The sequence below is a fragment of the Rhinolophus ferrumequinum genome, chromosome 14 (genome assembly GCF_004115265.2).
Source record: "Rhinolophus ferrumequinum isolate MPI-CBG mRhiFer1 chromosome 14, mRhiFer1_v1.p, whole genome shotgun sequence".
Lineage (NCBI taxonomy): Eukaryota > Metazoa > Chordata > Mammalia > Chiroptera > Rhinolophidae > Rhinolophus > Rhinolophus ferrumequinum.
The window spans coordinates 38,029,482-38,057,451 of record NC_046297.1 but is presented as its reverse complement, the minus strand read 5'-3'; the positions used below and the strand labels follow the sequence as shown (position 1 = coordinate 38,057,451).

Here is a 27,970-nt window from a genome sequence, read left to right as displayed (position 1 = left end):
TCTGCTGACCTGGACTGAGAACCACTGATTGTTGCACAAAAATACTAGGAGAAGTAACTGATATTAATTGTGCATCATGTACCAGGTACTCTGCTAAGTGCATTCACACATATTCAGTTACTCTTCATAACGCTGTTATGAGGTTAAGTATGTATTTTATCCCCATTTTACAGAACAGGATCCTGAGGTTTAGAGAAAGGTTAAATAACCAAGAACACACAGACAGTTTTGAAACCAACCATGTGACTCCAAAACCACACTTCTCTGGGTGGGTTGTTTAAGCCATAATGGTGTGGTAGGCATGCCTTTCTTTACTGAGGTTCATTCAGAAAATAGAAATCATTGTAAGTAGGATCCATGGTGAGTGTGGTTATGAACCAGGGGTGAATTAAGTTCCCTGGGCTGGGGTTGAGGAGCCACTTGTTCAGTGAGGAACAGTTACAAGATGTGGGTGTCAAGAGTTGGGCTGGGTAGCTCCTGTGCACAGGTGTATATTAGAGTGTGTATGTATTTGTGCACACATGTGTGTTTTCAGGAGAATAAGAATTGTGCTACACAGTGTTAGGTTTACGTGTTTTAACACTTCCATAGTGTTTACTATGCACCAGGTATTGTTATAATTGCTTGACAAGACCTCATTTCAGCAAGCATATTAGGTGATTAGCAGGGCAGACTGTGCACTGTGTTGTGTGATGGGCTGGTGTCTGTTTAGCAATGTATACGATGGGTACGGTTGTGCTAGAAGGGGAAAGGTCGACCATGATGTGTGTGTCTACAGCGGCAGTTTGTATTGTGGTATAGATGGTAAGGTTTAAGGCTGAGGGAAGGGATATGCTACATGATTTGTGTGCAGTGAATGTGGCGGTGCTGCACGGGAAAGTCTGTAGTGCACCTCACTTCACATGTGCATGTTTTTTAAATGGCGGGTAGTGCTGAAAACTGGAGTTGTTCCATAGGAACGAGTTTGGGTTGTGTTCTGGACCTGGGTATGGTGCATGGAGACGCTGTGGACTGGGGTGTTTTCAGTGTGTATTGAATGATATGGTGCACACGAGATGATTCATGCGATGTGCTGGGTAGAAAGCGAGACTGGAGAGGAAGCGGCTGGTGTCGTGATGTGTGTGGGGAGCGATGCTGAGTGTGGTAGGAGGGAATCATGCTAGATGCCCCAGGAATGTTCCTGACGTGGTCTGAGGAGCTGTATGGGAGAGGTGGTATAGACAGAGGTAGGGTGGGGGCGGGAGGGTAGGGGCGAACGCCGATCCAAGGAAGCTGCAGAGGAGATGGGTGTGCTGCGAGACATCCGGACCGCGGAGGAGCTGCGTGAGCGGGGGGCGGGGGGGTCTGCTAGAGTATGCGAGCAGCAGCCAGCCCGCTTCCTCACCCGGAGCCACAACGGGGAACGCTCCCCGTAGGGCCTCCCACCCGCCCCTTCCCTTACCCAAGGGCGTCCCCTTCCTCCCCATCCCCCGCCCGCACGGCGGTCCCGCTTCACCTGGTGAAGGCAAAGTACATGAGGCTGACGATGGTGAAGCTGAGCAGGGTGATGGTGTGCGGCCGGTAGAAGAAGTCGATGGTGATGTCCTCCACTTGCTGCTCGTTGATCATCCGGAAATGCATCTTGTAGTTTACATCATCTTTGCTCAGGGTCCGGCTCCCCACGCAGGACGCCATGGCCCGCCTCCCCGTCCTGCGGCGGCGGCGGCGGCGGCCCCGGCCCTTGGAGGCTGGGACCCCGGAGGTGCCGAGCCGCGGTGGGTAGGCGGCCGAACAGCAGGGCCGCGTCTGGAGCGGAGCACAGGCTGAGAACCAAGGGAAAGACGGGAGCGGGAGGGCGGGATCGCGTCGGCGCCAACGCGGCCTCGGGTGGGAGACGCCGCCGGCCGTGCCACAATTGGTGTTTTGAAAGAGGCATCTCTGTGGACTCCTGATGTTTTCAGATTCCCAGCGGACAAGCACTAAAAGAAGTGGCGAGCGGGAGAAGGGAAGCTGTGGCCGCTAGCTCGCGTTTTCCCCCGCGTGCCGACCGCTCTCCCCCCGCCTAGTCTCTCAGATGGTCTCGCCCACTCCGGCCGCAGCCCACGAGGGCGAGGCAGCGCCGGCGCGCGGACTTGGCAGTCGGATGAGCGGAGGTGCAGCTTCGCGGGCCAGTTATCGCGGCCTGGCAGCCTGGCGGCCATCGCAAAAGAAGCCGCGAAACCTATGCCTCACCACAGGTAAAGGGAAAGCTGCTGGAGAGCGAGGGGAGCTGTCCAATCTGCGTTCCAGGGCCTCTCATGGCGTTTAGGTCTTCGCGGGCCAGTCGAGGGTGATTTGTTTTGTTTTTACCCCTGGCTGATGAGACGAAAACCTTTCTTATTAGCGCGCTTTGCGGAGGACACGGAAGCCCAGAGTCTGGCTTCCTACGGAAGTTCGATATGGGGAACTAAAACGGTCTTGTTATTAATACAATGGCCTAGGGAGGGCGTGGAGCAATAGGAGACGAGAAGCCCCTATGACTTATGAAGCCGTCTTCCAGCAGCCTTTCATCTCCTGATTTCATGTGTTAGCCTTACAGAGTTAGACGTTGAATATTCGAAAAACTGTATTTCAGTGCCTATTCCTATTCCTAGCATGTTGTCAAGGCACATAGTTGAGAATTAGTACTTGACATTTTAATGGATTAAATAATTCTTTAAGGCTTTTTTTTCTTTAATATTCCTGATGGAAGAGTCGTGTTATAAGACATCACTAAGTAGTATTTTATACACATATGCGAATGTCCTATTCGCTGCGTAGGCAAATGAGTTAACCGTAATTGCAGTTGATGTATTAATATTTCTGTCCAACAGACAGTGGAGCAGTGCAAGACTAATGGAGAATCACTGGGAGGGTGGACCAGAGATGAGACGCAGTCCTGCTCTCGTGAACTAACAGTTAATTATTAAAAAGTATACACAGCAATGAAATGATGTAATAAGATAGTGCACTTGTAAATAAAAAATAGGATAAATATTAATTGTATACATAAAGGTATTTTGATGAATCTGGATAGAATTCAAAAGTTAATCTGCCTTATGTGGGAGGAGTATTAATTTGAGGCTGGAAAGGCTTCTGAGTGAATTTGGGATTTCAGGAATTTGCTTTGAAGTACGACGAAATTCTTACACAAACTTGGAAGTGAAAATATTTTACAACTAACAGGGATTTTAAGAATTATCTTATTGTACCTGTAACCTTTAAAATTTTGTTTTTTAAAGAATGGTTATTGAACACCCCCTTCATGGGCGATAGATACATTGTGCTAGACCACCACAAGAAGCTTAGTCTTGTTAAGGTAGCATAACTGAGGTCTTCTGGCTTCCAACTTAGTGCCTTTATGACTTTGCTGTGCAAAGAATGAATGTTTTATGTTTGAGGAAAAACTTGACAGGTTTGGAGGCTCATTTCCTACCAAGATTTAATAAAAATCACCTATCTCACAGGCTATTGTGAATACTTCTTTCCTTTCTAAAACCATTTCAGAATGTCAGTACGACTTTCACTTTTTTAAATCCCTTTTAGGAGACTTCTCTAACTACATATTTTCGATTCAAGAATCTGTGTATGTGAATGGCGAGCTTAAGTTATGTGCAGATATTCCACTGCACGGTGATGGGTGCCCCAAGCTCCCAAATTGTTCAGGGATCAACTGTACAGATCTCCAAGAGAAGATTAGACTCTCAAGTATTTGGTCTAATTCAGAGCATAAAATAAGCTGAATTCCAGTATAGAGAAAAACAGTAAAAAGTTACATGCAATTCATTGATATTTGCTTGTGTAATCAATAGTAATAACAGCTAACACTTGTAGAGCATTTTTAATATGCTAGACTCTGGGTTTTGTTTTTTATGTATTATCTTAATGTGAAAGTATATGCATCAAATTTACCTTTCTAATTAAGCTGGCTAAATATAATTTTTTTTAATCAAATAAAAGTAGTGACAGCCTTTCCTAATGAAAATCGTCTTAAAAGCAACTGCTTTTCCATAAAAAAATATACATGCACCCATTGCTGATTGCTTATGTATTCTCTCACTTCATTTTCCTATGACTTTTTTTTGAAGGCTTTTCTTTTTCCTTTTCCCTACAAACAATTTGATAAAACTCATTTTGTTCAATGCCATTTTGAGTAACAGCTTTATCTGTGAAATAATCAACATTATTTGGCTTTGAGGATGAAGCAAGAAACAACTTACCAGATCGCGATGATAATATTTTGATGATTCATTTAAGAAAAGTAGATTTCTTCTTGTTTTTTATTTTGTAATGAACGTACAGTTGACCCTTCAACAACACAGGTTTGAACTGTGCAGGTCCATTTATACATGGATTTTTTTTCAATATATTGAAAAAAAATTGGAGATTTGTGACAATTTGAAGAAACTCGGAAGCTAACCACATAGCCTAGAAATATAAAAAAAATTTGGGAAAAATTTTAGCTATGTCATGAAAGCATAAAATATATGTAGATACTAGTCTATTTTATCATTTACTACAATAATATATACACAAATCTATTATAAAAATTTGAAATTTATCAAAACTTGTGCACACAGATATACTTATAGAGGGCACATAGTGCCATTCGTAGTCACAGTCAAGAGAAATGTAAACAAATGTAAAGGTGTGGTATTAAATCATAACTGCATGAAATGAACTATAGTACAAACTACTACTGTAAAAATTTCATAGCCACCTCCTGTTGCTTTACGATTAGCTCAAGTGTTGCAAGTATCCACTTAAAACATGTGACACTGATCGTCTCCACATGGGTAGTTCATCTCTCCAATAAATTCATATCGTAGTAAAAAGTGATCTCTTGTGATTCTCGGGTATTTTTATTGTGTTTAGTGCAATATCATAAACCTTTAATAACACCATGGAACCCATATGAAGTGCTATTAGTGATACGGGAAGTGCTCCCAAGAAGCAGAGGAAAATCATGATATTACAAGAAAAAGCTGAATTGCTCAATATGTGCCATAGTATCAGATGAGCAGCTGCGGTTGCTCGGCATTTGAAGATAAATGAATCCAGCATAAGGACAATTGCAAGCAGAAAAGGAAATTTGTGAAGCCATCGCAGCAGGTACAAAAACCTTGCACTTTTTGCAAACTACCTTTTTATTTTGTATTGAAAATGCAGCTTTTACATGGGTACAGGATTGTTTAAGAAAGGCATACCTATCAACTAATATGATTCAAGAAAAAGCATCATATGACAACTCAAAACAGAAGGAAGGTGAAAGATCTAAAGCTGGAGAATTTAATGCCAGCAAAAAGGTTTGAAAATTTTAGGAAGAGGTTTGGCTTAAAAAATGTCAAGATAACAAGAGAAGCAGCATCTGCTGACCAAGAGGCGGTACACAAGTTCCCAAATGTCATTAAGAAAATAATTGGGGAGAAAGGATATCTGCTTACACAGGTTTTTAATGCAGATGAAAGTGCCCTGTTTTGGGGGGAAAAGAATGCCACAAAGGCCATTTATTAATAAGGAACAGAAGGGATAAGGAGTTTCAAGATACGGATCTTGGAGAAATTCAAGAGCTAATAGACACCACAGCAGAGGAATGAAGATGACTTGATGGAGATGAGTGCTTCCGAACCAGTGCCAGACAATGAAGAAGACATAGAAGAAGCAGAGCCAGAAAACAAACTGACTAATAGACAATCTGGCAGAAGTGTTCCGATTATTCAAGACTGCTTTTGACTTTTTTTGCGACGTGGACCTTTCTATGACACGGGCACTGAAACTAAAGCAATTGGTGGAAGGATTGGTACCCCAAAGAAACATTTTTACAGAAATGAAAAAGCAAAAAAGTAAAAAATTACAATGTATTTCCGTAAAGTTACACCGAGTGTGTCTGCTTTTCTGGCCTCCCCTTCCACCTTCTCCAGCTCTGCCACCCCGGGGACAGCAAGACCAACCCCTCCTCTTCCTCCTCCTCAACCTACTCAACGTGAGGACAACAAGGGTGAAGACCTTTATGATAATCTATTTAAACTTAATGAACAGTAAATAATCATCATGCCGTTCAGTTAATGAACTTATCTGTTGTGTATGTGTGTGTCTTCCTGTGAAAACCTAATAACTCTTCAGCAAGAATTGTATGAGACATTTTTGTTTTATCATCGCCTAAGTATTCATCATGTATAATCATGTGCAAGGCTTTTATGGAATTGGATAGCCTATCCTTACATAGCCATATGGAGAGTGATTATTTAATACAAAATTAATAATGTGTTAGTTTTCTTACTGTTTTATAACTTTGCTTTCAAAGAATTATATTACCATTCAATATGCCTGCCTCGCTCCCTCTCCCTCTCCCATAATTGGAGAAACTGCCTATCGGCCTATTATCACAGGTAAGTGGGTTTTTTTTTAATGTAACAATGTTTCCAATACTATTATGAATATAACTGTCACACTGTATGTCATAAAAATTTTATAACGATTTGTTAGTTTATATGCTAGGCTACCATAAAACAATTATATTGATGCTTCTTCATGATCAATACATGAACTTTTATACCTGTTAATAAATATGAATCTTTTTCCTGTTATCTTTTTATTTTTTATGTCTAGCGTTAGTAATACATATGACATCTACAGTGTTTTATATCACGTAAGACAGTATTGATGTTGGTACTGACATAGACGATTCATCTTGTAAACAAACGATGTAAACTTGTGGTACTGATACAGTACAGTACCGTGAATGTATTTTCTCTTTCTTATGAATTTTCTTTTTTCTAGGTTACTTTATTGTAAGAATATAGTATATAATACATATAAATACTAAATTTTTGTTTATCAACTATGTTAAAAATCAGTAAGTCTTCTAATCAGCAATAGTTACGTTTTTGGAGAGTCAAAAGTTGTATGAAGATTTTCGACTGACGGAGAGCGGGGACCTCGCACCCTTAACCCCTGTGTTGTTCAAGGTTCAACTGTATATACATAAAATACATTTGAATAACTCGTTGTTTTGATCATCAATCTGTATCTTTTTTAAATTATTTATTTTCAATTACAGTTGACATTCAGTATTATGTTGTATTAGTTTCAGGTGTACAGCATACTGGTTAGACACTTATATAATTTATGAAGTGATTTCATCCCCCCCATTATTCTCTACCCACCTGGCACCATACATAGTTATTTTAATAATATTGACTATATTTCCTATGCTTTACCTTCCCTTGACGGTTTCGTAACTACCAGTTTGTATTTCTTAATCCCGTCACCTTTTTCACCCAGCTCCCCAAATCCCCTCCCGCCTGGCAACCATCAGTTTGTTCTCTGTATCTATGTCAAAAAATTTCTGTTTTGTTTTGTTCGTTTATTTTGTTTAGAATCCATATGTAAATGAGATCATATGGTACTTGTCTTTCTTTCTTTGATTTATTTCATTTAGAATAATACCTTCCAGGCCCATCCATGTTGTCACAAATGGTAAAATTTCATTCTTTTTTATGGCCAAGTAATATTCCATTGTACATGTGTACTACATCTTTATTCATTCATCTGTTGATGGGCATTTAGGTTGCTTCCATATCTTGGCTATTGTAAGTAATGCTGCAGTGGACATAGGGATGCATATATCTTTTCAAATTAATGTTTTGGATTTCTTCACGTAAATACCCAGAAGTGGAATTGCTGGCTCATAAGGCAGCTCCATTTAAAAATTTTTGAGGAAGCTGCATACTGTTCTCTGTAGTGGCTGCACCAATTTGCTATCCCACTAACAATGCATGAGGGTACCCTTTTCTCCACATCTTTGCCAACTCTTGTTGTTTGTTGATTTATTGATGATAGCCATTCTGACAGGTGTGAGGTCATATCTCCTTGTGGTTTTAATTTGTATTTGATGATTAGTGACATGATGTTGAGCACCTTTTCATATGTCTATTGGCCATCTATATGTCTCCTTTGGAGAAATGTCTGTTCAGGTCCTCTGCCCATTTTTTAATTGGATTTTTTTTCTTGGTGTTCAGTTGCATGAGTTCTTTATAAATTTTGGATATTCACCACTTACCATATGTATCATTGGTGACTATCTTTTCCCATTTAGTATGTTGTCTTTTCTGGTTTTTGGTGGTTTTCTTTGCTGTGAAGAACTTCCTAGTTTGATGTGGTCCCATTTGTTTATTTTTTCTTTTGTTTCCCTTGCTGGAGGAGATATATCAGAAAAAAGTATCACTAAGAGCAATGTCAGAGAGTTTACTACCTGTATTTTCTTCCAAGAGTTTTATGGTTTCGTTTTTTACATTTAAGTCTTTTCTCCGTTTTGAGTTTATTCTTTTATATGGTGTAAGAAGATTCGTTTTATTTATTTATTTATTTTTGCATGTATCTGTGCAGTTTTTGCAATGCCATTTATTGAATAGACTGTCTTTACCACAGTGCATATTCTTGCCTCCTGTGTCATAGATTAAATGACCATGTACGTGTGGGTTTATTTCTGGGCTCTCTGTTATGTTCCATTGATCTATGTGTCTGTTTTTATGCTTGTATCATGCTGTTTTGATTACATGGCCTTGTGAGATAGTTTGATGTCAGGTGGCATGATACCTCCAACTCTGTTCTTCTTACTCAAGGTTGCAGTGGCTATTCAGGGTCTTTTGTGGCCCTGTATAAATTTTAAGATTATTTATTCTAGTTATGTGAAAAATACCATTTGTGTTTTGATAGAGATTGCATTGAAACTATAGATTGCTTTGAGTAGTATGGACATTTTAAGATGTTAATTCTTCCTATCCATGAGCATAGTATATGCATGAATTTATTTGTATCTTCAGTTTTTTTCTTCAAAGTCTTATAATTTTGCAAGTGTGAGGCTTTTACCTCTTTGGTTAAATTTATTACTACCATGTTTCCCCAAAAATAAGACCTAACCGGAAAATAAGCCCTAGCATGATTTTTCGGGATGACATCCCCTGAACATAAGCCCTAATGCATCTTTTGGAGCAAAAAATAATATAAGATCCGGTCGTATTTTGGGGGAAACACGGTAGGTATTTTATTTCTTTTATGCGCTTATAAATGGGATTGTTTTCTTAATTTCTCTTTCTGATAATTTGTTGTTGTATAAATATGCAACTGATTTTTGAATATTAGTTTTGTATCCTGCTACTTTACTGAATTTTTTTCTCAGTTCCAATAGATTTTTGGTGGAATTTTTCAGATTCTCTATATACAGTATCATGTCATCTGCAAAAAATGACAGTTTTTCATTTCCAAATTAGATGCTTTTTATTTCTTTTTGTAAAATTTTTTCTTTTCTTTTTTTTTTTTTCGTCTGATTGCTGTAGTTAGAACTTCCAACACTATGTTGAATCAAAGTGGTGAAAGTTGGCATCCTTGTCTTGTTCCTGATCTTAAGGAGAATGCTTTTAGCTTTTGCTCATTGAGCATGATAGCTGTGAGTTTGTCATTATGGCCTTTATTATATTGCAGAAGTTCCCTATTGTTTCCACTTTGCTGAGAGTTTTTATTATAAATGGTTGCTGTGGATTTTGTCAAACACTTTTTCTGCATCTATTGATATGATCATATGATTTTTATCCTTCGTTTTGTTTACGTGGTTAATTCATTGACAGATATTGAACCAACCTTGCTCCCAGGAATAAATCCCGCTTGATCATAGTTTATGATCTTTTGAATGTATTGCTGAATTTGGTTTGCTAATATTTTGTTGAGGAATTTTGCATCTATGTTCATCAGGAGCATAGGCCTATAATTTTCTTTTGTTGTAATGTCTTTGTGTGGCTTTGGAATCAGGGTAATGGTGGCCTCATAAATTGAGGTTGGTAACCTTCCCTCCTCTTGACTATTTTGGATAAGTTTGAGAGGGATAGGTGTTAAATCTTCTTTGAATGTTTGGTAAAATTCACCTGTGAAGCCATCTGGTCCAGGACTTTTGTTTGTTGGGAGTTTTTTGATACTGATTTGATTTCGTTAGTAGTAATTGGTCTTTCAGAATTTCTGTTTCTTCTTGATTCAGTCTTGGAATATTGTGTGTTTCCAGGAGTTTATCCATTTCTTTCAGATTGTTCGATTTGTTGGCTTATAATTGTTTTGTAATATTGTCATGTAATCCTTTGTATTTCTGTGGTGTCAGTTGTCATTTCTCTTTCATTTCTGATTTTATTTATTTTGGTCCTCTCTTTTTGTCTTGAGTCTGGTTAAAGGTTTAGTAGTTTATCTTTTCAAAGATCCAGCTTTTGGTTTCTAATATTTTGTATTGTTTTTTAGATTCTGTTTCTTTTATATCCACTCTGACCTTTATTATTTTTTTTCTCCTACTCACTTTCGGCTTTGCTCTTCTTTTTCTAGTTCCTTTAGGTGTAAGTTTAGACTGTTTATTTGAGATTTTTCTTGTTTCTAGAGGTGGGCCTGTTTGCTGTGAATTTTCCTCTTAGGACTGCTTGTGCTGTGTCCCATAGATTTGGGGTCATGTGTTTTTGTTTTCATTTGTCTCAAGGTATATTTTTATTTCTTCCCTGATCTCATTGTTAACTCATTCATTGTTTAGGAGCATGTTATCTTCCATGTGTTTTTCAGTTGTTTTTTTTCCTTGTAATTGATTTCTGCTTTCATACTATCGTGGTCTGAGACAATACTTGATATGATTTCAGTCTTCTTAAATTTATTGAGACTTGTTTAGTGACCTAACATGTGGTCTGTCCTAGAAAATGTTCCATATGCACTTGAAAGGAATGTATACAGTGGTACCTCAGTTTTCGAACGTCTCCATTGACGAACATTTTGGTTTATGAATGCTGTAAATATTATGGATCTATGGTATCATTAGATAGTAAAATTCGTGCTAAATTTGCTGTTCTAAGGGTTGATTTTGAAGGTCTGGAACGGATTAATCCATTTTACATTACTTTCTATGGGGAAACTGTGCCTCGGTTTTCAAACATTTCAGAACTCAAGTGGTCTTCCAGAACGGATTATGTTTGAAAACCGAGGTACCACTGTATTCTGCTGCTTTGGGGTTAAATGCTCTAAAAATATCAATTAAATCCATCTGTTCTAATGTATTGTTTAAGGCCACTGTTTCCTTGTTGATTTTCTGTCTGGAAGATCTATCCATTAATTTCAGTGAGGTGTTAGAGTTCCTCACTATGACTGTATTACTATCAGTCTCCCCCTTTATGTTGGTAAACATTTGCTTTAAGTATTTAGGTGCTGCTATCTTGGGTGCATAAATGTTTACAAGGGTTATATCCTTTTGTTGGATTGATCCCTTTATCATTATGATGTCCTTTTTCTCTTATTATAGCCTTTGTTTTAAAGTCTATTTTGTCTGATATAACTATTCCTTCCCCAGCTTTTTTTTTCGTTTCCATTTGCATGAAATAATCTCTTTCTATTCCTTTACTTTCAGTTTGTGTGTGTCTTTGGATCTAAAGTGGGCCTTTGGTAAACAGCATATCTATAAGTCTTGTTTTCTTATCCATTCAGCTACCCTGTATCTTTTGATTAGAGCATTTAAGCCATTAACATTTAAAGTGATTGTTGATAGGTACATAATTATTGCTATTTTATTTTTCACATTTTTCCTCTTTCTGCCTAAAGAAGTCCCTTTAACATTTCTCGTAACACTGGTTTGGTGGTGATGATCTCCTTGGGCTTTTTCTTGTCTGGGAAGCTCTTTATCTGTCCTTTGATTCTAAATGATAGCTTTGCTGGGTAAAGTAATCTTGGTTGTAGGTCCTTGCTTTTTGTCACTTTGAATATTTTATGCCAATCCTATCTGGCCTGCAGTTTCTGTTGAGAAATCAGCTTATAGTCTTATGGGAGTGCCATTGTAAGCAATCTGTTTCTTAAATGTCCTTCAAATCAAATTTGAAGAATATAATTGTATTACTTTATTTTCTTTAAATTATTAAATTAATAGAGATTATTGGGTTCAGGTATAATTTGAACATTTACAGATTTTTGTTTTAAATGTTTTTCTCCAGTGATTTTGCTTTTTGTTTTTAAATTATAAAGCATGTCTTTATTTTTCCAGTTTAGAAGTTCCTGTCTTTTGGTTTACACATGTGAGTAAATAAGTTTCTCTCTTTTTTTAATGGTTATATGTTTCCTTTGTAGGCTACTTTAAGAAAAATGGCCCTATTGACCCAGTGGATACCCAGGTGGTTCAATTCAATTAAATTGAATAGTTTCATTACTTCTACACAACTCAGAAATTGTTTTCCGAGACCTGGAAAAACATTATTGCATGAATTTTCTGCTCAGCCTCGGATGTCCTCTGATAATTTCTTTCTCCAGTGGGGATTTAAGACTTACAGGACCTCCTCCATTTGGAATAATAGTTCCCAGTCTACCATCTCAATTAGGCAAGAGATTAATTCTGCCCAAAACACTATGCTTCCTTCCGTAAATGAACAGTCACTGAAGACACAAAAGATACCCAACTTTGATTCTGAGCTGTCTCTAGAAGGTAATTCTGAACTTACAGAAATGTCTCCTTTGCCTCACTTTGGTAGTTTGAACAAGCTACCTGTTTACATTACTAGCCCATTTCAAGTCTTATTTTGTACCAGGCAAGAAAAGTAACAATGGCAACTCTATTCATTTACTTCTATTATATCCTTATTTTACTAAGAAGAAAAATTTGTATATTAATATGTGTAAGATTATAGCTATAAGTACAGCATTTTCTTTCTAAATACTTTGTTATTTAGATTCCCAAAAAAATATTTGGTGATAAGTAGATGTATTAGGGTATAATTTATATCAAGAAAAATTCATCCTTTTTGGGTGTACAGTTCTATGAATTTTGCCATATGCATTTAGTTGTGTAGCGACCACCACAGTCAACAAATAGAACAGTTACATCATCCCAAAAATCTCCCTCATGTCACTTTTTACTCAGTCCTCTTCCTTCCTCTGCTTTCTATTCTAGGAATATTTCACTGCAAATGAGATAATATTAGATTAAGTAGAATATAAAAGGAAGCTGGGGTGGGGGATAGGAGGCTAGGTGGAGAGGCTGGCTATAAGAAATGAGAAAGTGTAGTTATTAGAAGCAAAACATTTGAACAAAAGGTCACAGTCCCAATTTCTTAAGGTATGTTACAGTTTCAAGTATTTTCCATACTGCGTTTGATTTAAGACAAAACCTCAGAATAAAGGCTGTACTAGAGAGAGTCACTTGGCAAAGGACTGCAGGTGGTAGAAATACAATCACACAGAAGTTCTCTTAAAGACATACATATTTGAGAATAACTTGGAGAAAAGGGGATTAGATCAAAATGAAGACATTTCAGGATGTGATGACTTTTAATCCATGCAATTCAGGCTAGTAGAAGATGTTCTACTTTTGACCAAGTTAAACTATGGTAGACTCTATCTCTTTCTCAAAATGAAGGTCAGTCTATACAATTCTTAACTGTTGATTAAAAGGAAAGGAAAGGGACAGGGTTTTGCACAGAACTTCTCCTTATGGAATAGAAATGTACCAAGAAATTTCTTATATTGTAGAAAGACTAGTTGATCTCTCTAAATAGTCTTAACCTTTCCTCTTAGAAGGTAGAAAATATTGGGACTTCTTAGATGTTTAATCCTGAAATGATCCCAAGAAAGAAGCAAAGTAGGGAAGAGGTTGTCTTTGTAGAAATAGCTTTAAGTATACAAATTGGAGAGCTATCTTACTTCTCTCTTTCTACATGGCTGGCTTCAAAGGACTGGACAATGTGCCTCCACTGTCTCCATTGCAGCCAATTTCCGAGGAGGAGGCTGTTCAGATTATTGCAGATCCCCCATTGCCCCCCGTTTCATTCACACTTCGAGACTATGTGGATCATTCTGAGACTCTGCAGAAGTTAGTGCTTCTAGGTAAGTCTGCGTAACCTACAAGTACTTCTTGAGTCTGCTCTTAATTTCTCTTTTTACTTTGTTTAAATTAGCATTTTTAATCTTTATCAAAGTAGTACATGCACATTAACAGAAATCAACTAATGTGAAGGCTTCTAGTGAAAAACTACTCTGCTACATCCTTCCTGACCTTGCACCTTGCATCCCATTCCCTAGAGGTATCTACTGAACTTTTACATAGCTCTTTCTATTTGTATTTAACCTCTAAATGTTTTTGTAGTTATTTATAGTGCTCTTGGTTGGTTCATCAGTTTTAGAAATTGGTTGATCTCTTGTATATACACACATACTTTTCCCTGATTCTCTTCAATTCTCCCAATATGTTTATATTAACAAGTTTTAGATAAATCATTAGTCAGCGATTACATTATGACTATAAATATTGCTCACTGCTCTCCAGGAAGTACCCTGTTTCCCTGAAAATAAGACCTAGCCGGACAATCAGCTCTAATGCATCTTTTGGAGCAAAAATTAGTATAAGACCTGGTATTATATTATATAAGACCCAGTCTTATTTTACTATAAGACTCGGTCTTACAGTAAAATAAGACTGGGTCTTACTAATTTTTGCTCCAAAAGACTCATTAGAGCTGATTGTCCGGCTAGGTCTTATTTTCAGGGAAACATGGTATGCATGTATGTGTAACCCTAACTGAATACAGCAGTACTGTTCGCAGTTACTGAACTAATGGGGTAAAGCCAACTTAGACTGTGGTCACCTAGAAGTTAGAATTATGTAGTATTCATTTTTTTTATATCCGCAGAGCCTACTAGAAGTGGCTGGTCCATAGTAGGAATTCAGTGACTATTTTTTCAAGTTAATGAAATTGTGAGTAAGCCCAAGTGATTTGTGCTCACAGCAGTGTGCCCTCCTGATGAGATTCTGCTCTCCTATTGCTGTTAAACGCAGCTTTTCAGGAGTTCTGTTTCAGCAGTCAGGGTATGACAGCTCATGCTGAGCAAGGCACTTCAGCACACTTGTAAGCTGTAATACATAGTCATATTTGAACTCTGAACCTTTCATGTTATTTTTAAAGCATAACTTCCTGAATTTATCCCAGATTTTTGGAATTAGTTTCTAATTTATTTATCTATCCATTCAAAATTTTTGTTTATTTTTCTATTTATTTTTAAATTATAAAAGAATTACATCTAGTTGTTAAAAGTACAAATATTACAAAAGAAAAAACTCTTACCCTCTCTGCATCTTCAGTTCCACTTTGCAAGGGTAACCACCATTATCAATTTGTTAAGTAGCTTTCCGGATCGTTTTCTTTGCAAATATAGATCAATCAGAAAGCTGTACTTAGCTTTAATACTTTCATGTTGTAAAACATAATATTATTTTTTAAATTCTGTGTTTTCTTCTAGTGGTTTTAGAGTTAGCACACATTTAAATTCCTATCTATCTGAAATTAATTTTCGTTTCAGGTATAAAAGGAATTCTTAATTTTTTTCAAGTGTTTGTGTAGGTGGTAGTCCTGTTATGTTTTAATGAATAGTCCTTTTTCCCCATAGATTTGAAATGCCATTATTATTGTATGCCAGATTTTTACTTCATCCTGGATCTGTTTCTAGTTTTCATACCATGTGTATGTGTGTTTGTGTGTGTGATGTTTTTCTGTTTGTGACTATCTTATAACAATACCTATTTAATATAAGAAATTTGAATTTAGAATTATATTTGGATCTAATACGAAATTATAATTTATTTTTCTAATTATGAATACCATTTTAAAAGAATGTTTTTATTTCATTGCTTTTATATTTAAGACTGTAAACTTGCATCTAGAAATCAGTTTGAAGATTATTTTCAAGCTAAAGAAATATATTAAAGAATATGAAATTTGAGTGTAAAATTAAGGTTTAACATTATCTTCAAATATTTACTCTAAAGATAAGGAATAGGCCTTTCCTATTCGTGTTTTTTTTTTTTTTTAATCAAATAAAAGGGAAAAAGAGAGCGTAAAGTGCTCAGTTTTAATGAGAATTTTGAATTAGGGGTTACTTTGATTCTCTGCCTAATTAATGCTGACTTCTAATTATATTCATAACCACAGAATGATTTAAAATAACAGCTTGGATTTTATCCCCTTCTTATTCTTTCTCTCCTGTCCCTCATTTACTTAGATTACCTAAGATTATAAGAATATGTGAAGGTTAAATATTGTATACTTTCTGCTTTGTGGTGTACTTGAGGGGCTGTGTATGTTCACCTGGTCTCACATAGACATTTCTTGAACTCCTTCAAGGTACTTGTCTCTGTGCTAAAGACCTGGAGATTACAATGATGAGTAAGACATAGGGTCATTTTTATTCCCCCTGTGGATCATAAGTATATTTTAAAATAATGCTTGTAACAAAGGAAATAATTTTAAAAAAAACCTTCAAAGAAAGTAACAGTTTATTTATGTTTGTTACCCTACAGAATTACCAGTTAACTAGTTATTGTGGAACTCATTAGGGCTCATAAGCGTCCTTCAAACAACATTCAAGAAACCATAGATAAAGATGATGATCCTAGGTCAATATAACTTAGTGAATTTGTTTTATGTGGAAATTTAGCCAAATGTGCTGTTTTCCTCTAAAGATGGCTTTGAAATAAATGCTGTATTTTCATTTTAATTTATTTTTACTTATGCAACCAATTTTGTTTAAAAACATTTAGAAGTTTCTATGCCTATTAGTTCTCCTTTGTGCACTTTTATGTATGACGTTTAATAACTAAGTTAAACAATTATCTTTAAACAGTGTTTGTAATTTATTATAGGAGTGGACTTGTCCAAGATAGAAAAACATCCAGATGCAGCCAACTGCCTTCTGAGAATGGATTTTGAAAAAGACATTAAGCAAATACTCCTATTTCTTAAAGATCTGGGTATAGAAGATAACCAACTGGGACCATTCCTTACTAAAAATTATGCTATTTTCTCTGAAGACCTTGAAAACCTTAAGACCAGGTAGGGTTTTTAGAATAATCCTCACATAACAAGAAGTGATTATAAAGGAAATGTATGTGTAAGTTATTTTTTTTAAGTCTGAGCTGCACGAGGATCTACCAAGATAATGAACATGAATGTTATTGTTTTATTTGGACCTTCTTTGATCAAAATTAAGTGTCTAAAATATACATTTTTGATTCAGTAACCCATTATTTTTATGTGAAAACAAAAACATGAAAATGTCTTTCTGAGTCAGTACTTAACTGTTTCTTTTCAGAAATAGGAATATGATATTTTTTTAATCCATTAACAAATTACTGGATTATCTGAAAGTATCCCTTAAAGTTATGAAAGACTAAACTTCTGTGTTTTTTACTGGCCAGTTTTTGATGGTAGACATTTGATATTCTCTTGGCAGATTATTGCAAAATTTGCTTAATCATTTCCATAAGTTAGTTATTTTAGTTGTTCCTTTTTTCTTTAAATAGCACTTCTATAAACATCTTCATGCTTCATTCAACATTTAAAAATTTATTGAATCTGTGATATCATTTCAGTGAGATAGTGTTGATCTGTGACATAGGAATGTTGTTAGGCATTGGGAACAAAACTGTGTCCCTGTCTGTAAGTTCCAGTTTTGAATTCATCACCCTCACCTCTCACCTAAATCAGTTCTTTCCTGTATTCCCAGCTTCACTGAATGAGAGTACTGTCACCCTGTTACCCACATCAGAATTACTGGTGTTAACTTTGACTCTCTTCTTTTAGCATTCACATCTAATAAATCACCAAATCAATTTTACCTTTTTATATTTCTCAAGTCAGTCAATGCATTTCTCTTAATCTTCACTTTGAATACTTTACCTCAGGTCTCCATCATTTCACATCAAGATTACTGCAGCAGTCTCCTAGCAGGTCTGCCTCTAGTCTTCTCCCCCAGACTATTCTCACACTGATGTCGAGCCTTACTGTATTTCAGACAGCTTTGCAGTTCCTTGAATCATCAGTCTAATAGCCTTTTTTCCGAATTAGGAAAAAAACATCGCACTCTTTATATTGAACAATTTGAGTCCTTATTATGCCTTCAAGGTACTGAGCTAGACTTGAGCCATGTAAGATAGTCACACTCTCTCCCTTCATGGGACTTACAGTCGTGTGTAATATAGAGTCTATTAATAATACAGGGGAGAGAAAGAGTGATTCTAGGAAAGTCAATCTGACCTATCCAGATCTGTTCCTCCTGGCTGCCTCAAACACTAATTCCCTCCCATTCAAAAACCAACTTGCTCTTCCTGCCCAACATTTTATTCCAAGGAAGCATGTATACCAGGAGGGGGGAATCATTGGGGGCCATTACAGAGGCTTCCTACTGCTATTATTAATAACCCCATTTTACAGGAGAGGCACAGAGGTTAAATAATTTGCCTAAGATTACATAGCTAGTGTAAGTGGCAGGCCTGGCATTCAAACCCAGTTAGTATAACTCCAGAGTCGTGGTTACTATACAATACTATCTCTGTACTTTTAATTCTGTGAAGGAAACTTAACCTTAAAAGGAATTAAGTTACTTGCCCAAGATCACACACGCTCCTAACAGCAAAGGAATATTCTCATATAGATAGTAGTCTAATAGTTCCTAAACCTGGCTGACTATTAAACTAAGCTGTGGAACATTTTTTTAATTACTTTGAATTTTTTAATAGGTAATTTACCCAATGTACTCAAAAGGGTATACAATGAAAACTAAGCTCTAATTGAACTTAGCTCTGGCTCTGGTTTATGTACAGCATTCTTATTTTCTAGAATTTCTGTAATAGCACTGATTTGATATACTTGTTTTCTTTTCAGTGAAAAAAAATTTAAATGTATAAAAACATTATTTGATTCTTTGTAAGAATTTTCAAATGAATAATCTGCATTAATTTTTTCGGGGGTTGGGCTTTATATGTTAATGTTTTATTGGAAAAATTATCATAATGTAGACAGCAGTTTTGCTGTTTTAATCAGATACCAGTCCTTGTTGCCACACACACACAAAAAAGTAATCCTCCTTTCCATCAACTTGCTTCTATCCCTCATTGTCCTTCCAAGACCCATCTGTGGTGACAGCTACTATTATCAAGTTTTTTGTTCAACCTGCTAAGAATGTTCTACCATGTGAGTACATAAGCATGTGTGTACACATATATCTATGTACACACATGCACGTGAACACACATACATACAACTGCTAGCATTTATACATAATATTCTGCACCCAACTTTCTTAACTATTTATTGTCACTTCCTTTTTTTCCCCCTGTGGATCTATGTAGTCCCTTACTGGTAAACATGGTGGGTTTTTGCAGTCTTTACTATTACAGCAAGGCTGCAGTGACTCTCCTTGTATATACCTCATTTCATACATATTGGTGTATATTTGTAGGACAGATTTCTAGAAATTACTAGGTCAAAGGATATATCCATTTGTAATTTTAATAGATATTGACAAATTATCCCTCATACAGGTTGTTTTCCAGTTTACGCTCCTGCCAACTCAGCTTTGTCATTAATTAGCTGGTGGTCTTACAAGTTATTTAACTTCTGGATTTATGTTTTTTCAAATGTAATGTGGAAATTTTATCTGGATTACAGGTTTTTTTGTTTTTGTGGTGAGAATTAAACAAGATAATGTCCTGGTATATTTTAGGCATTTAATAAAACTGACTTTTACTATGTTTATAGATTTTTAAAACTCAATAATGTTATTTTATAATCAGACTTTATATATTTCACTATCTTATTTTGGTTTCCAGAAACTTAGCAGGAAATTTCTCAGTCGTTAACAAAATATATATTGACAGACTGCAGTAAAAATTAGTTATGAAAATACATATTTAGTAAATGCACTAAAATAAAATATTTTCTTTCAGTGTCTCTGAGATACTAAAATAAAAAATTTCCTCTCACACCTGTCTTTCTTTGTAAAAAGAATTCTGAATCTGTTTTCTTAATTTGTGTTTTTTCTGTTTTTAGACCAAAAAAAAAAAATTTCTTAAATCAAATCTATTTCTTTTTTTCCTACCAAGTAATAAAATAAGTCAGATTAACTGAAAAGGGAATCTGTTCGTGGATTTCAAAATTAGTTCGTTTTCAAGTATAAATGGTAACAATTCTAGAGTTGCATGGATGCTTGTTTTAACCATATTTGGGCCATTTTTATAGAATGGGGGGTTTTTTTACCCCCCTCCCCCTGTGTGTGTGTGTGTGTGCCTTTTTAAAAACAGTATTTTGGAAAGTAGTGTGACACTACTATAATAATGTACATGTATTTTTGTTTGTTTCTCTAGAGTGGCTTATCTACAGTCAAAAAATTTCAATAAGGCAGATATTACACAGATGGTCAGAAATGCACCGTTTTTGCTGAATTTTTCAGTGGAAAGACTGGATAACAGATTGGGATTTTTTCAGAAAGAACTTGAACTTAGTGTGAAGAAGGTAAAGAAAGAGGGAGCATTTCTATATTTCCATGTCAGCTACATTTAGTAACTGTCAAAACTCATGTTTGTAACAGATGCCTTCTATAAATGCCTGGTATTTTCTGTACAAGAATGAATTCGCCTGTTAGGTTAAACATAGATGTGTTATTCTATAATATTCCATCAAATTGGTTCCTTAAGTTCTTTTTTTTAGTATTTTTTTTTCCTCAAACAGAATTAAGTTTATGTATTTCTGGGGTTACCAGCACTTCCCTGACTGGGTCATTTAAAAATTTATAGTTTTTTAGTTCTAGTAATGCTTTGGTTTTCCAAAATAATTGGCTATGCATGTATAGTAATGATAGATTGTTTTGTAACTACAGATTAGGGATCTGGTAGTTCGTCTCCCAAGGCTACTAACGGGAAGTCTGGAGCCTGTGAAGGAAAATATGAAGGTAGGATGACTTTAAACTTTTGAGAAATCAGCTTCTTTCTTCAAATGTTTAAGTCCTCTGAAGAGGATAGATTTTGCTATTATGCTATAATAAAGAAAACTATATTATAAATGAAGTTATTTCTAAAAAAGATGAAAATAGGAAATGATATAATAAACATCTAGGAAACAATTTGTTTTAGTTAATAATATTTTCACATGTTGACGAGGTGTTATATATATAAAGCATCTTGCAGACATTGATGCCTGTAATCCTAGAGTAGATTAGGTATCTGGGTGGTACCTGGAAACTACTTCCATTGCCCAGTATGAGAGTCTGAGTCTGGGTCCCCCAGGTGGGAGATGAGTTTCAGAGGCTGGATCCAGAAGACTTCTGTGAAGAGAGCAGTGGCTATCCTTATAACATCTGTGCCGACTACCAGCGCTGGTCTATCATATCACAGAACATACCAGACGCTTTTTACTGTTTTTTCTCCAGAGAAGAGCATAGAGCCAAAGGCAGCAGACTAGTTAATATACAGAGCTGCAGTAGTAATTGAAATTATTATCAAAAGCCTATTTTCTGAGGTGCTTAAAGTGTTTCGTATTCAGTTATAGAAATATTTGTTGAGCACCTGCCCACACGCTATGCTAGCGAGAGAGTTGCTGCTCTTGTGGAGCTTACAGTTTAGTGGGGGATAGCATGCAGAGTGATAAAAGCAGGGGATTGGTGGGGGAGCATAGGCTGCTATGACTGCACATAGAGGGCCTAACTCACGTTTAGGTGTTTAGTTTCATCTGTCTGGAATTTTGACATCTAATTTGTTAGACAACACATTTAAATGTACCTGGGAGCAGAGCCTCAAAAAGCACTTTGAAAACCTTACTGCTGGTCTGTAAATATTTTGCCCAGATTGTCACTTGTCTTTGGCTGGGCACTTATCTTTTGGTTGGCTGTATGGGTGTAGCGCCCATGCAGACAACCTGACCAGACCTCCCATACCCACCATCATTTCATCTCATAATTATGATAGCTCCTTTTGGTGATCCTCTTGATGATCGCCATGCTGTGAGTAGCTCATGCTCAAGAGAGGGGTTTGAAATTCAGGTTACCCCAGAAGCAGGAAGCTGCGATCCATTGAGGGCATTGGCATAGGTGTCTTCAGATTTTAATGTGCTTATTTTCAATTTTGAAAGAATCAATGTGTCCTCTGGCATAGTACCAAAATAACTATTTCTATTTATGACTTATAATGACTCTACTTTCTTTTAGGTGTATCGTCTTGAACTAGGTTTTAAACGTAATGAAATTCAACATATGATTACCAAAATCCCAAAGATGTTAACTATAAATAAAAGAAAACTTACGGAGACTTTCGATTATGTGCACAATGTGATGAGCATTCCCCACCACATCATTGTCAGGTTCCCACAGGTAACGGGTGCACAGCTTTATGTAAGAGCCGTCCTTGCTCCATCTGAAGCTGCTGTCTGGGTGTCTCGTGCCATTCACTTGTGAAAATGCCTTGCTATTTGTGAAGGAACTGGACCAAGTGCAATACAGTCCTGAGAGTTGTGTGAAAGTCATACTTCTTTTGCCCATCTTTTTATCAAAAACACACGTAGCAAATAGACTAGAGGGAGGGATCGCTCATGAGAAGTTTATGACTTCTAGGCAAACATGTCCATCTCCAGAAGAGAAATAGTGATGAATCTATTTTCTCCTTTACCTGTTTGTTCCTTGTTATGCCTATTGGAATCTAATCTATTTTCTCTTGTTTTTTTCTCCATTTAAATTTGAAGTAGATCACTTCCCTTAAAGGTCCTTTCAGTGCTACATGTGCTTTTTATTCACTACCTAAGTCCACTAGTTAACACGACATATTGTAATAATCTCCTACCTAAGCATAAAACAGTTCCAGTTTGCCATCATGCCAAAGCCATAATTTTATTTTCTAAGCTAATCAGACTTTCCTGTTCTTCAGGAGTGATATTATCTGCCTGTTTTCAAGTATGTTAACTCTTTTAAAGCAGAGATCTTGTCTGATTGATATACACTGCTGAATTCCCAGTGCCTACAACTATACCTGGCAGTTAGTAGGCAGTAGGTAAATATTTGTTGAACAAATTAGTGATTGGATTTCATCAAAGTCATCCTTCTTTCCTGTTTGCCATGTGAATAGAATAAGTATTCATTGGAAGATTGAATTTCATTAAAGTGATCCTTCTCCATTTGTGACATGTTTTCTTGATATAAAGATGGGCAAAAGAAATATGACTTTAATATAACTCTCAGAACTAGATTGCATTTGGTCCAGTTCCCTCACAAATAGCAATGTTTATTTACCTATCATACTTAACTATGAATGGGCCCTTAATGGAGAATATTTCTGTTCCATCAAATGCATATATATTCATTATAAAAAGTGTTAGAAGCCTGCAATGGTGCAAATTTGGCTTATGGAACAATTGTAAAATACGTAATCTTCAACTAAACAGCAATGGCAATTGGTTTTTCTAGGTTTGGTAGATAATTCAGTTATAGTAAAGCATGATAAGAGAACCTGATAAGGAGATAAAAAAAAATCAGTCAGATATGGTTTGTATTCTTGTAGAATTTGTAATCTAATGTGGAAGATGGGTTTTAAACAAAATGTAATTTACATGAAGTTAGAGTCTTAACCACATCTGATAAAATTATTAATTCATGAGATTTTGGAAAATCATAGAAATAATAACAGCTATTGAGTGCTTGCTTACTATCTGCCAGCACTGTCTGTACTGCTTTACTTACTTTAATTCATTTAAGTCTCACAACAGCCATATGAGAGGTAAGTACTATTATCCCTATTTTACAAATGAATAAAGTAACCATAAAGAGATTCAGTAACCATAAAGAGATTCAGTAACTTGTCTAGGGTTACCCAAGTAAAAAGGGGCAGCAATGGGATTAGAACTCTGACAGTCAAGTTTAAAAACATGCTTTTAACTAGAATTTGCTGCCATTCTAAGAAGTAACATTTGAGTTGTCAGTAGATTGAATGGGGTATCAAAGATGGACAGAAACTTTGTAAATAGAGGAAACTATAAACTTGACCAGATGTATTAAAATCACTCATTTAAAAACACAGATTTTAGGCACCCCAAAATCTAGGTTCTGGGAAGCCCCATTATAGAACTGTGGCTTTCATATTGGGACTCTCAGAATCCTAGGATCTGGGTAGTATTGCTGGGAGATTAAAAAAAAAAAAACACCTCAGTAATGGGAAAATACATTAACTGACAGTAGGGTTGTCAGGAAACTGATAATAGACTTTAAATTTTTGGCTGGTGCTTTAAAAATTGGTGTGAAAGTAATTTTCTCATGCAAATAAGTTTTTGTTAGCACATACTCGTACATTTTATAATTAATTAAGAATGAGAAACAATTATAACTTAATAGGTATAGATAATTTAGCCATTTCAAAGCAGCAATCATGGAAGGTAAAGGATAACAAAAGCAGTTAGGATAATGACATAAGGAAATCAGTAGATAAGGAAAGAAGTTATAGTCAGTATCCCCTAAAACCTTGTTTCTCCTCTCCTACTGTCGGTTTCTGTGAAGGCAGAGTTGGAGTCCACATTAAGACAAGAGTAATTCCCAGGGTGGGGATTTTAGGGTGTTTTTTGTTGTTGTTGTTATTGTTGTTTTAATCTCTGATAATTTAATGGATCATTAACAGGATGAAATTTTTCTAACTATGGCATAGTGACTCCTGGTGGTTAACAATCAAAAAAACAAAAGAAAAAGAAAAACCCAATCCTGAACTGTGGCTTTTGGACTGGAAAGATCACACAAATCTCTAATAAGATAATAACCTTGAACATAATATCTGGTCATAAACTAATATCTGCTTTAGTGTCTTTATATTTAGGAAATTTATAATTAATAGTTTAGGAGCTTCAGAGTTATTTATGGTCTTGTCTGTATGTTGTATGATAATTTTGTAAGCCAAGAGTCAAAGAAGCTTCCTACGTCTTTATGAGCAGTAACAATGCAGTAATAAGAATTTAGTTACCAAAATAAAGGCACAACAGCATATAATTTGTTTTTGCAGAGAGAAAAAGATGTTTTGTTTCAAAAGCAAGCCAATCCCATGTTGAGTTAGCACATCAAAATTTTTTTTGGTCACTGTACTTCAGCTTTCAACAATTGTTTTGCATATGTCTTCCCAAGTGGTCTATTATTATTTTGTTTCCACTTGAATATAAGGAAAGGCTCCCAGAGGTTATGTGCCATGTGAAGTGTTCTCAGTGTACCTGAGGTATAGCCAAGAAAAGAACCTGAGACATAATACTGAATGTGGTTCATTTGGGTCTCATCAGGGCATCACAGATGTCTCTTCAGCTTAGCGCTCTTTTTCAAGTCTGGGTAGATCTCCAAGTCTCCCTTCTTTCTTGTAGCTGGCTATAGGGACTTAGGCTGCCACTGATTCCTTTTTAAAGTTGCCGCTGCTCTCTTCTTTAGGAGTTTTAACCCTGAGGCAAGTAAGACATTCTAGTTGCTCCTCTCGATGCCAAGTTCATTTCATTTTTATACTCGTCAGAGAGCAGCAGGAATTAAAAAAAAAAAAAGAATAGGGAAGCTTCACAGATTATGAAATTTTACATATTTTTTGATGCCATAGACCTTGATCTCTAACTTTGTTTCCCAAGCTTGGCAGGTGTTAGTCACTTGGAGGACTTGTGAGCCCCACTCTCAAAGGGTTTGGGGTTGAGCATGAGGATTTGCTTTTTTAACAACTTCTGCCCTGCCTCTGGATGAGTCAATGTTCTTTGCCTACCGTGTAGCCCTTTATTATTTTATAATTGTTCTGTTTGTGAGGTTTGAATCCCTTTTTAATCATAATTTCTTACTGGAAGCTATAGGGTTTAAACCCTGGACATTTAGCATATTTACTGAGCATGTGATCAATATGTGTTAGACTGTAAAAATTTTTAGCCAGATAAACATTTTAATAGTTCTTCTTTCAGGGCACAATGTTTTTTTAAAAACTTTTTTTCTTTTCTAGGTATTTAATACACGGTTGTTTAAAGTCAAAGAAAGACACATGTTTCTGGCTTATTTAGGAAGAGCACAGTATGATCCAGCAAAACCTAACTACATTTCTTTGGACAAACTGGTATCAATGCCTGATGAAGTATTTTGTGAAGAGATTGCCAAAGCCTCGGTACAGGACTTTGAAAAATTCTTAAAAACTCTTTAGTTTTTAATGAATGTTAAAATGTAATAATGTGAAATATATAGATATATATATATAGAGAGAGAGATATATGAATAAATTAATATACTTTAAAATAAATGCCTCAAACCTCAATTGTTATTGGAAACAATTTCTTGGTATTGTAAATTTGGGTACACTTCTTGTAGGTCTTAAAAGTTCCTAGTGACTTAATTCTTCTGTAACTCAACCATTTCCTTTCCTCTGGGGAAGGAGATAACTAAAAATATAGGAAGCTTAGAGAAGGAGTTGGTTTAATATAGGCTAGCCCATTGTCATTCTAGAGAAGATGAGAAAGTAGAGGATCTTCTTATATTCAAAGGTCTTTTAAAGTGGTTTCATCACAAGATAGCTTTATTTTCTTTGAAATGTTAAATGAGTTTCTGGAGCATACTATATTATTTATCTAACATCTACTACTCACTTAGATAATGCTACAAAACACATGCAGTTTTAGATTATCTGTACTGTTGTCTTCCCAAGCACAAATTTCAAAATTACCCACAGGTGGCTACTGAGAATCAGGAAAGGGAAAGGATACGGAGGAAAGTAATTTGAAGGTAAGTAGAGGGCAATGAGACATAGTAAAAAACCATAAAAAGCCTTTGACTTAACTGCCTGTGCACAAAGATTTATAGCATGAACTGATGCTTTTTTCCTATTTGCTGATTAGCTATGTAATCCTAGGCAAATGATTTAACCTCTGTGCCTGATTATTTGGAAAATGAATGAAGCATCATGATGTCAGTTATCTGCCTTAGGATCTCAAGATTTAGTAAAATGATAACACTGGTGGCCCCTAGGGAACCAACACCTGGTATTTGTACTCTTGTATAGTTTCCTTCCTACAAGGAGGAAACTCTGGCTCAATGCGATTCAGTCTATGGGACATTATCAAACCTCTACTTGATAAGCACTTGCACATTGGGTCTTGTCCTCTTGTGAAGAGGTGTAGTGTCTACTGGAGAAATAAGGTGGAAGCAGATTCCTGGCCAAATCTCAGCTTTGCCAGCAGTGCCAGCTGAACACCAGACATGTGAGTGAAGAGGCTATCTTGGATTTTCCAGCCTCAGCAGATACCATATGGAATAGAACTACCCAGCTGAGTTCAGAATTGGGAGAAATAGTGTTTTAAACTACTAACTTTAGGCGTACTTTGTTGTGCACCAGTATTTTGTTGTGTGCTAGATGTCCTGAAACCTCATGAGAAACTAAATTTGTAATTGGTGAAGGCCTTCCTGTTACAGATTTTACTCATTCACTCAACATACATGTGAGTTCCTAGAATACCGTGGTGAGTGTGGCATAGATATGTGCCTTCATGGAGTTCTCTACTGGATGAGATCAATAAACAGGAAGGAAGGAAGAAGGTACAGCTGGGAGACAAAGCTTGGAACCATCCTGCCTGGTCTATGGCTCAGAACCTTGTGTTGCTTTTATTAACAACCTACTTATGTTAGTCAGAACAGGCTAAGCTGTGCTGCTTACTGACTAGTCCTAAAACACCAAGTGATTTAAAACCACACAAGTTTTCATCTCATACATGTCCAACTAGGGACCAAAAACACTGCTTCACATCTTTAGTGATAGAGGTTGATGGAGCCACCACCATATTGGGTTTAATCAGTCTATGGAAGCGAGAGGAATGTGGAGAATTGGTCTTAAAAAACTCACATTTTTCTTGTCCAAAGCGTCACATGGCCATGCCTAGCTTTAAGGGGGCATAGAAGTGCAATCCTACCATGTGTCAGGAGGAAAACCAAAAATCATTTTTGAATCAACACTAATGACTACCAGCAAACATCCAGGTTCTCTAAGCTTAATACCTATAGGAGCTGGATTTTGTGACAGTCTTGGGTATCTGATCCTTTGACAAACTCTTCGTTCTATTGCACCTTCTCCCTATAACCAGTAAGCTGAAACTTAAGGGGTAAGGAGGAAGAGAGAAGAGTTTACTGA

The 27,970-nt window shown here is 36.3% G+C and overlaps 2 protein-coding genes across 3 annotated transcripts in view; one reads left to right on the top strand and one right to left on the bottom strand.

Moving 5' to 3' along the window:
• Nucleotides 1-1,823, bottom strand: part of PTDSS1 (phosphatidylserine synthase 1) — a 77,536-nt gene extending 75,713 nt beyond the window's left edge. Inside the window, exon 1 of the mRNA XM_033125875.1 lies at nt 1,496-1,823. Coding sequence (XP_032981766.1) covers nt 1,496-1,674 — 179 coding nt within the window. The 5' untranslated portion in view covers nt 1,675-1,823. The remainder of the gene's footprint in view (nt 1-1,495) is intronic.
• A 117-nt stretch (nt 1,824-1,940) lies between these two features.
• MTERF3 (mitochondrial transcription termination factor 3) lies at nt 1,941-26,115 on the top strand. Of its 2 annotated transcripts, none has more exons than XM_033125877.1 (8): nt 1,941-2,216; nt 12,047-12,077; nt 13,761-13,878; nt 16,688-16,877; nt 20,189-20,336; nt 20,701-20,772; nt 22,024-22,185; nt 25,802-26,115. In XM_033125877.1, the coding sequence occupies exons 1-8, from the start codon at nt 2,203-2,205 to the stop codon at nt 25,994-25,996; spliced, it is 930 nt and encodes a 309-aa protein (XP_032981768.1). In that variant the 5' UTR covers nt 1,941-2,202; the 3' UTR covers nt 25,997-26,115. The 2 variants fall into 2 exon arrangements, with proteins under 2 accessions (XP_032981768.1, XP_032981767.1); XM_033125876.1 differs by lacking the exon at nt 12,047-12,077 and adding an exon at nt 12,130-12,481 and having other exon boundaries at nt 13,726-13,878; nt 25,802-26,096.
• The last annotated feature ends 1,855 nt before the right edge of the window (nt 26,116-27,970 follow it).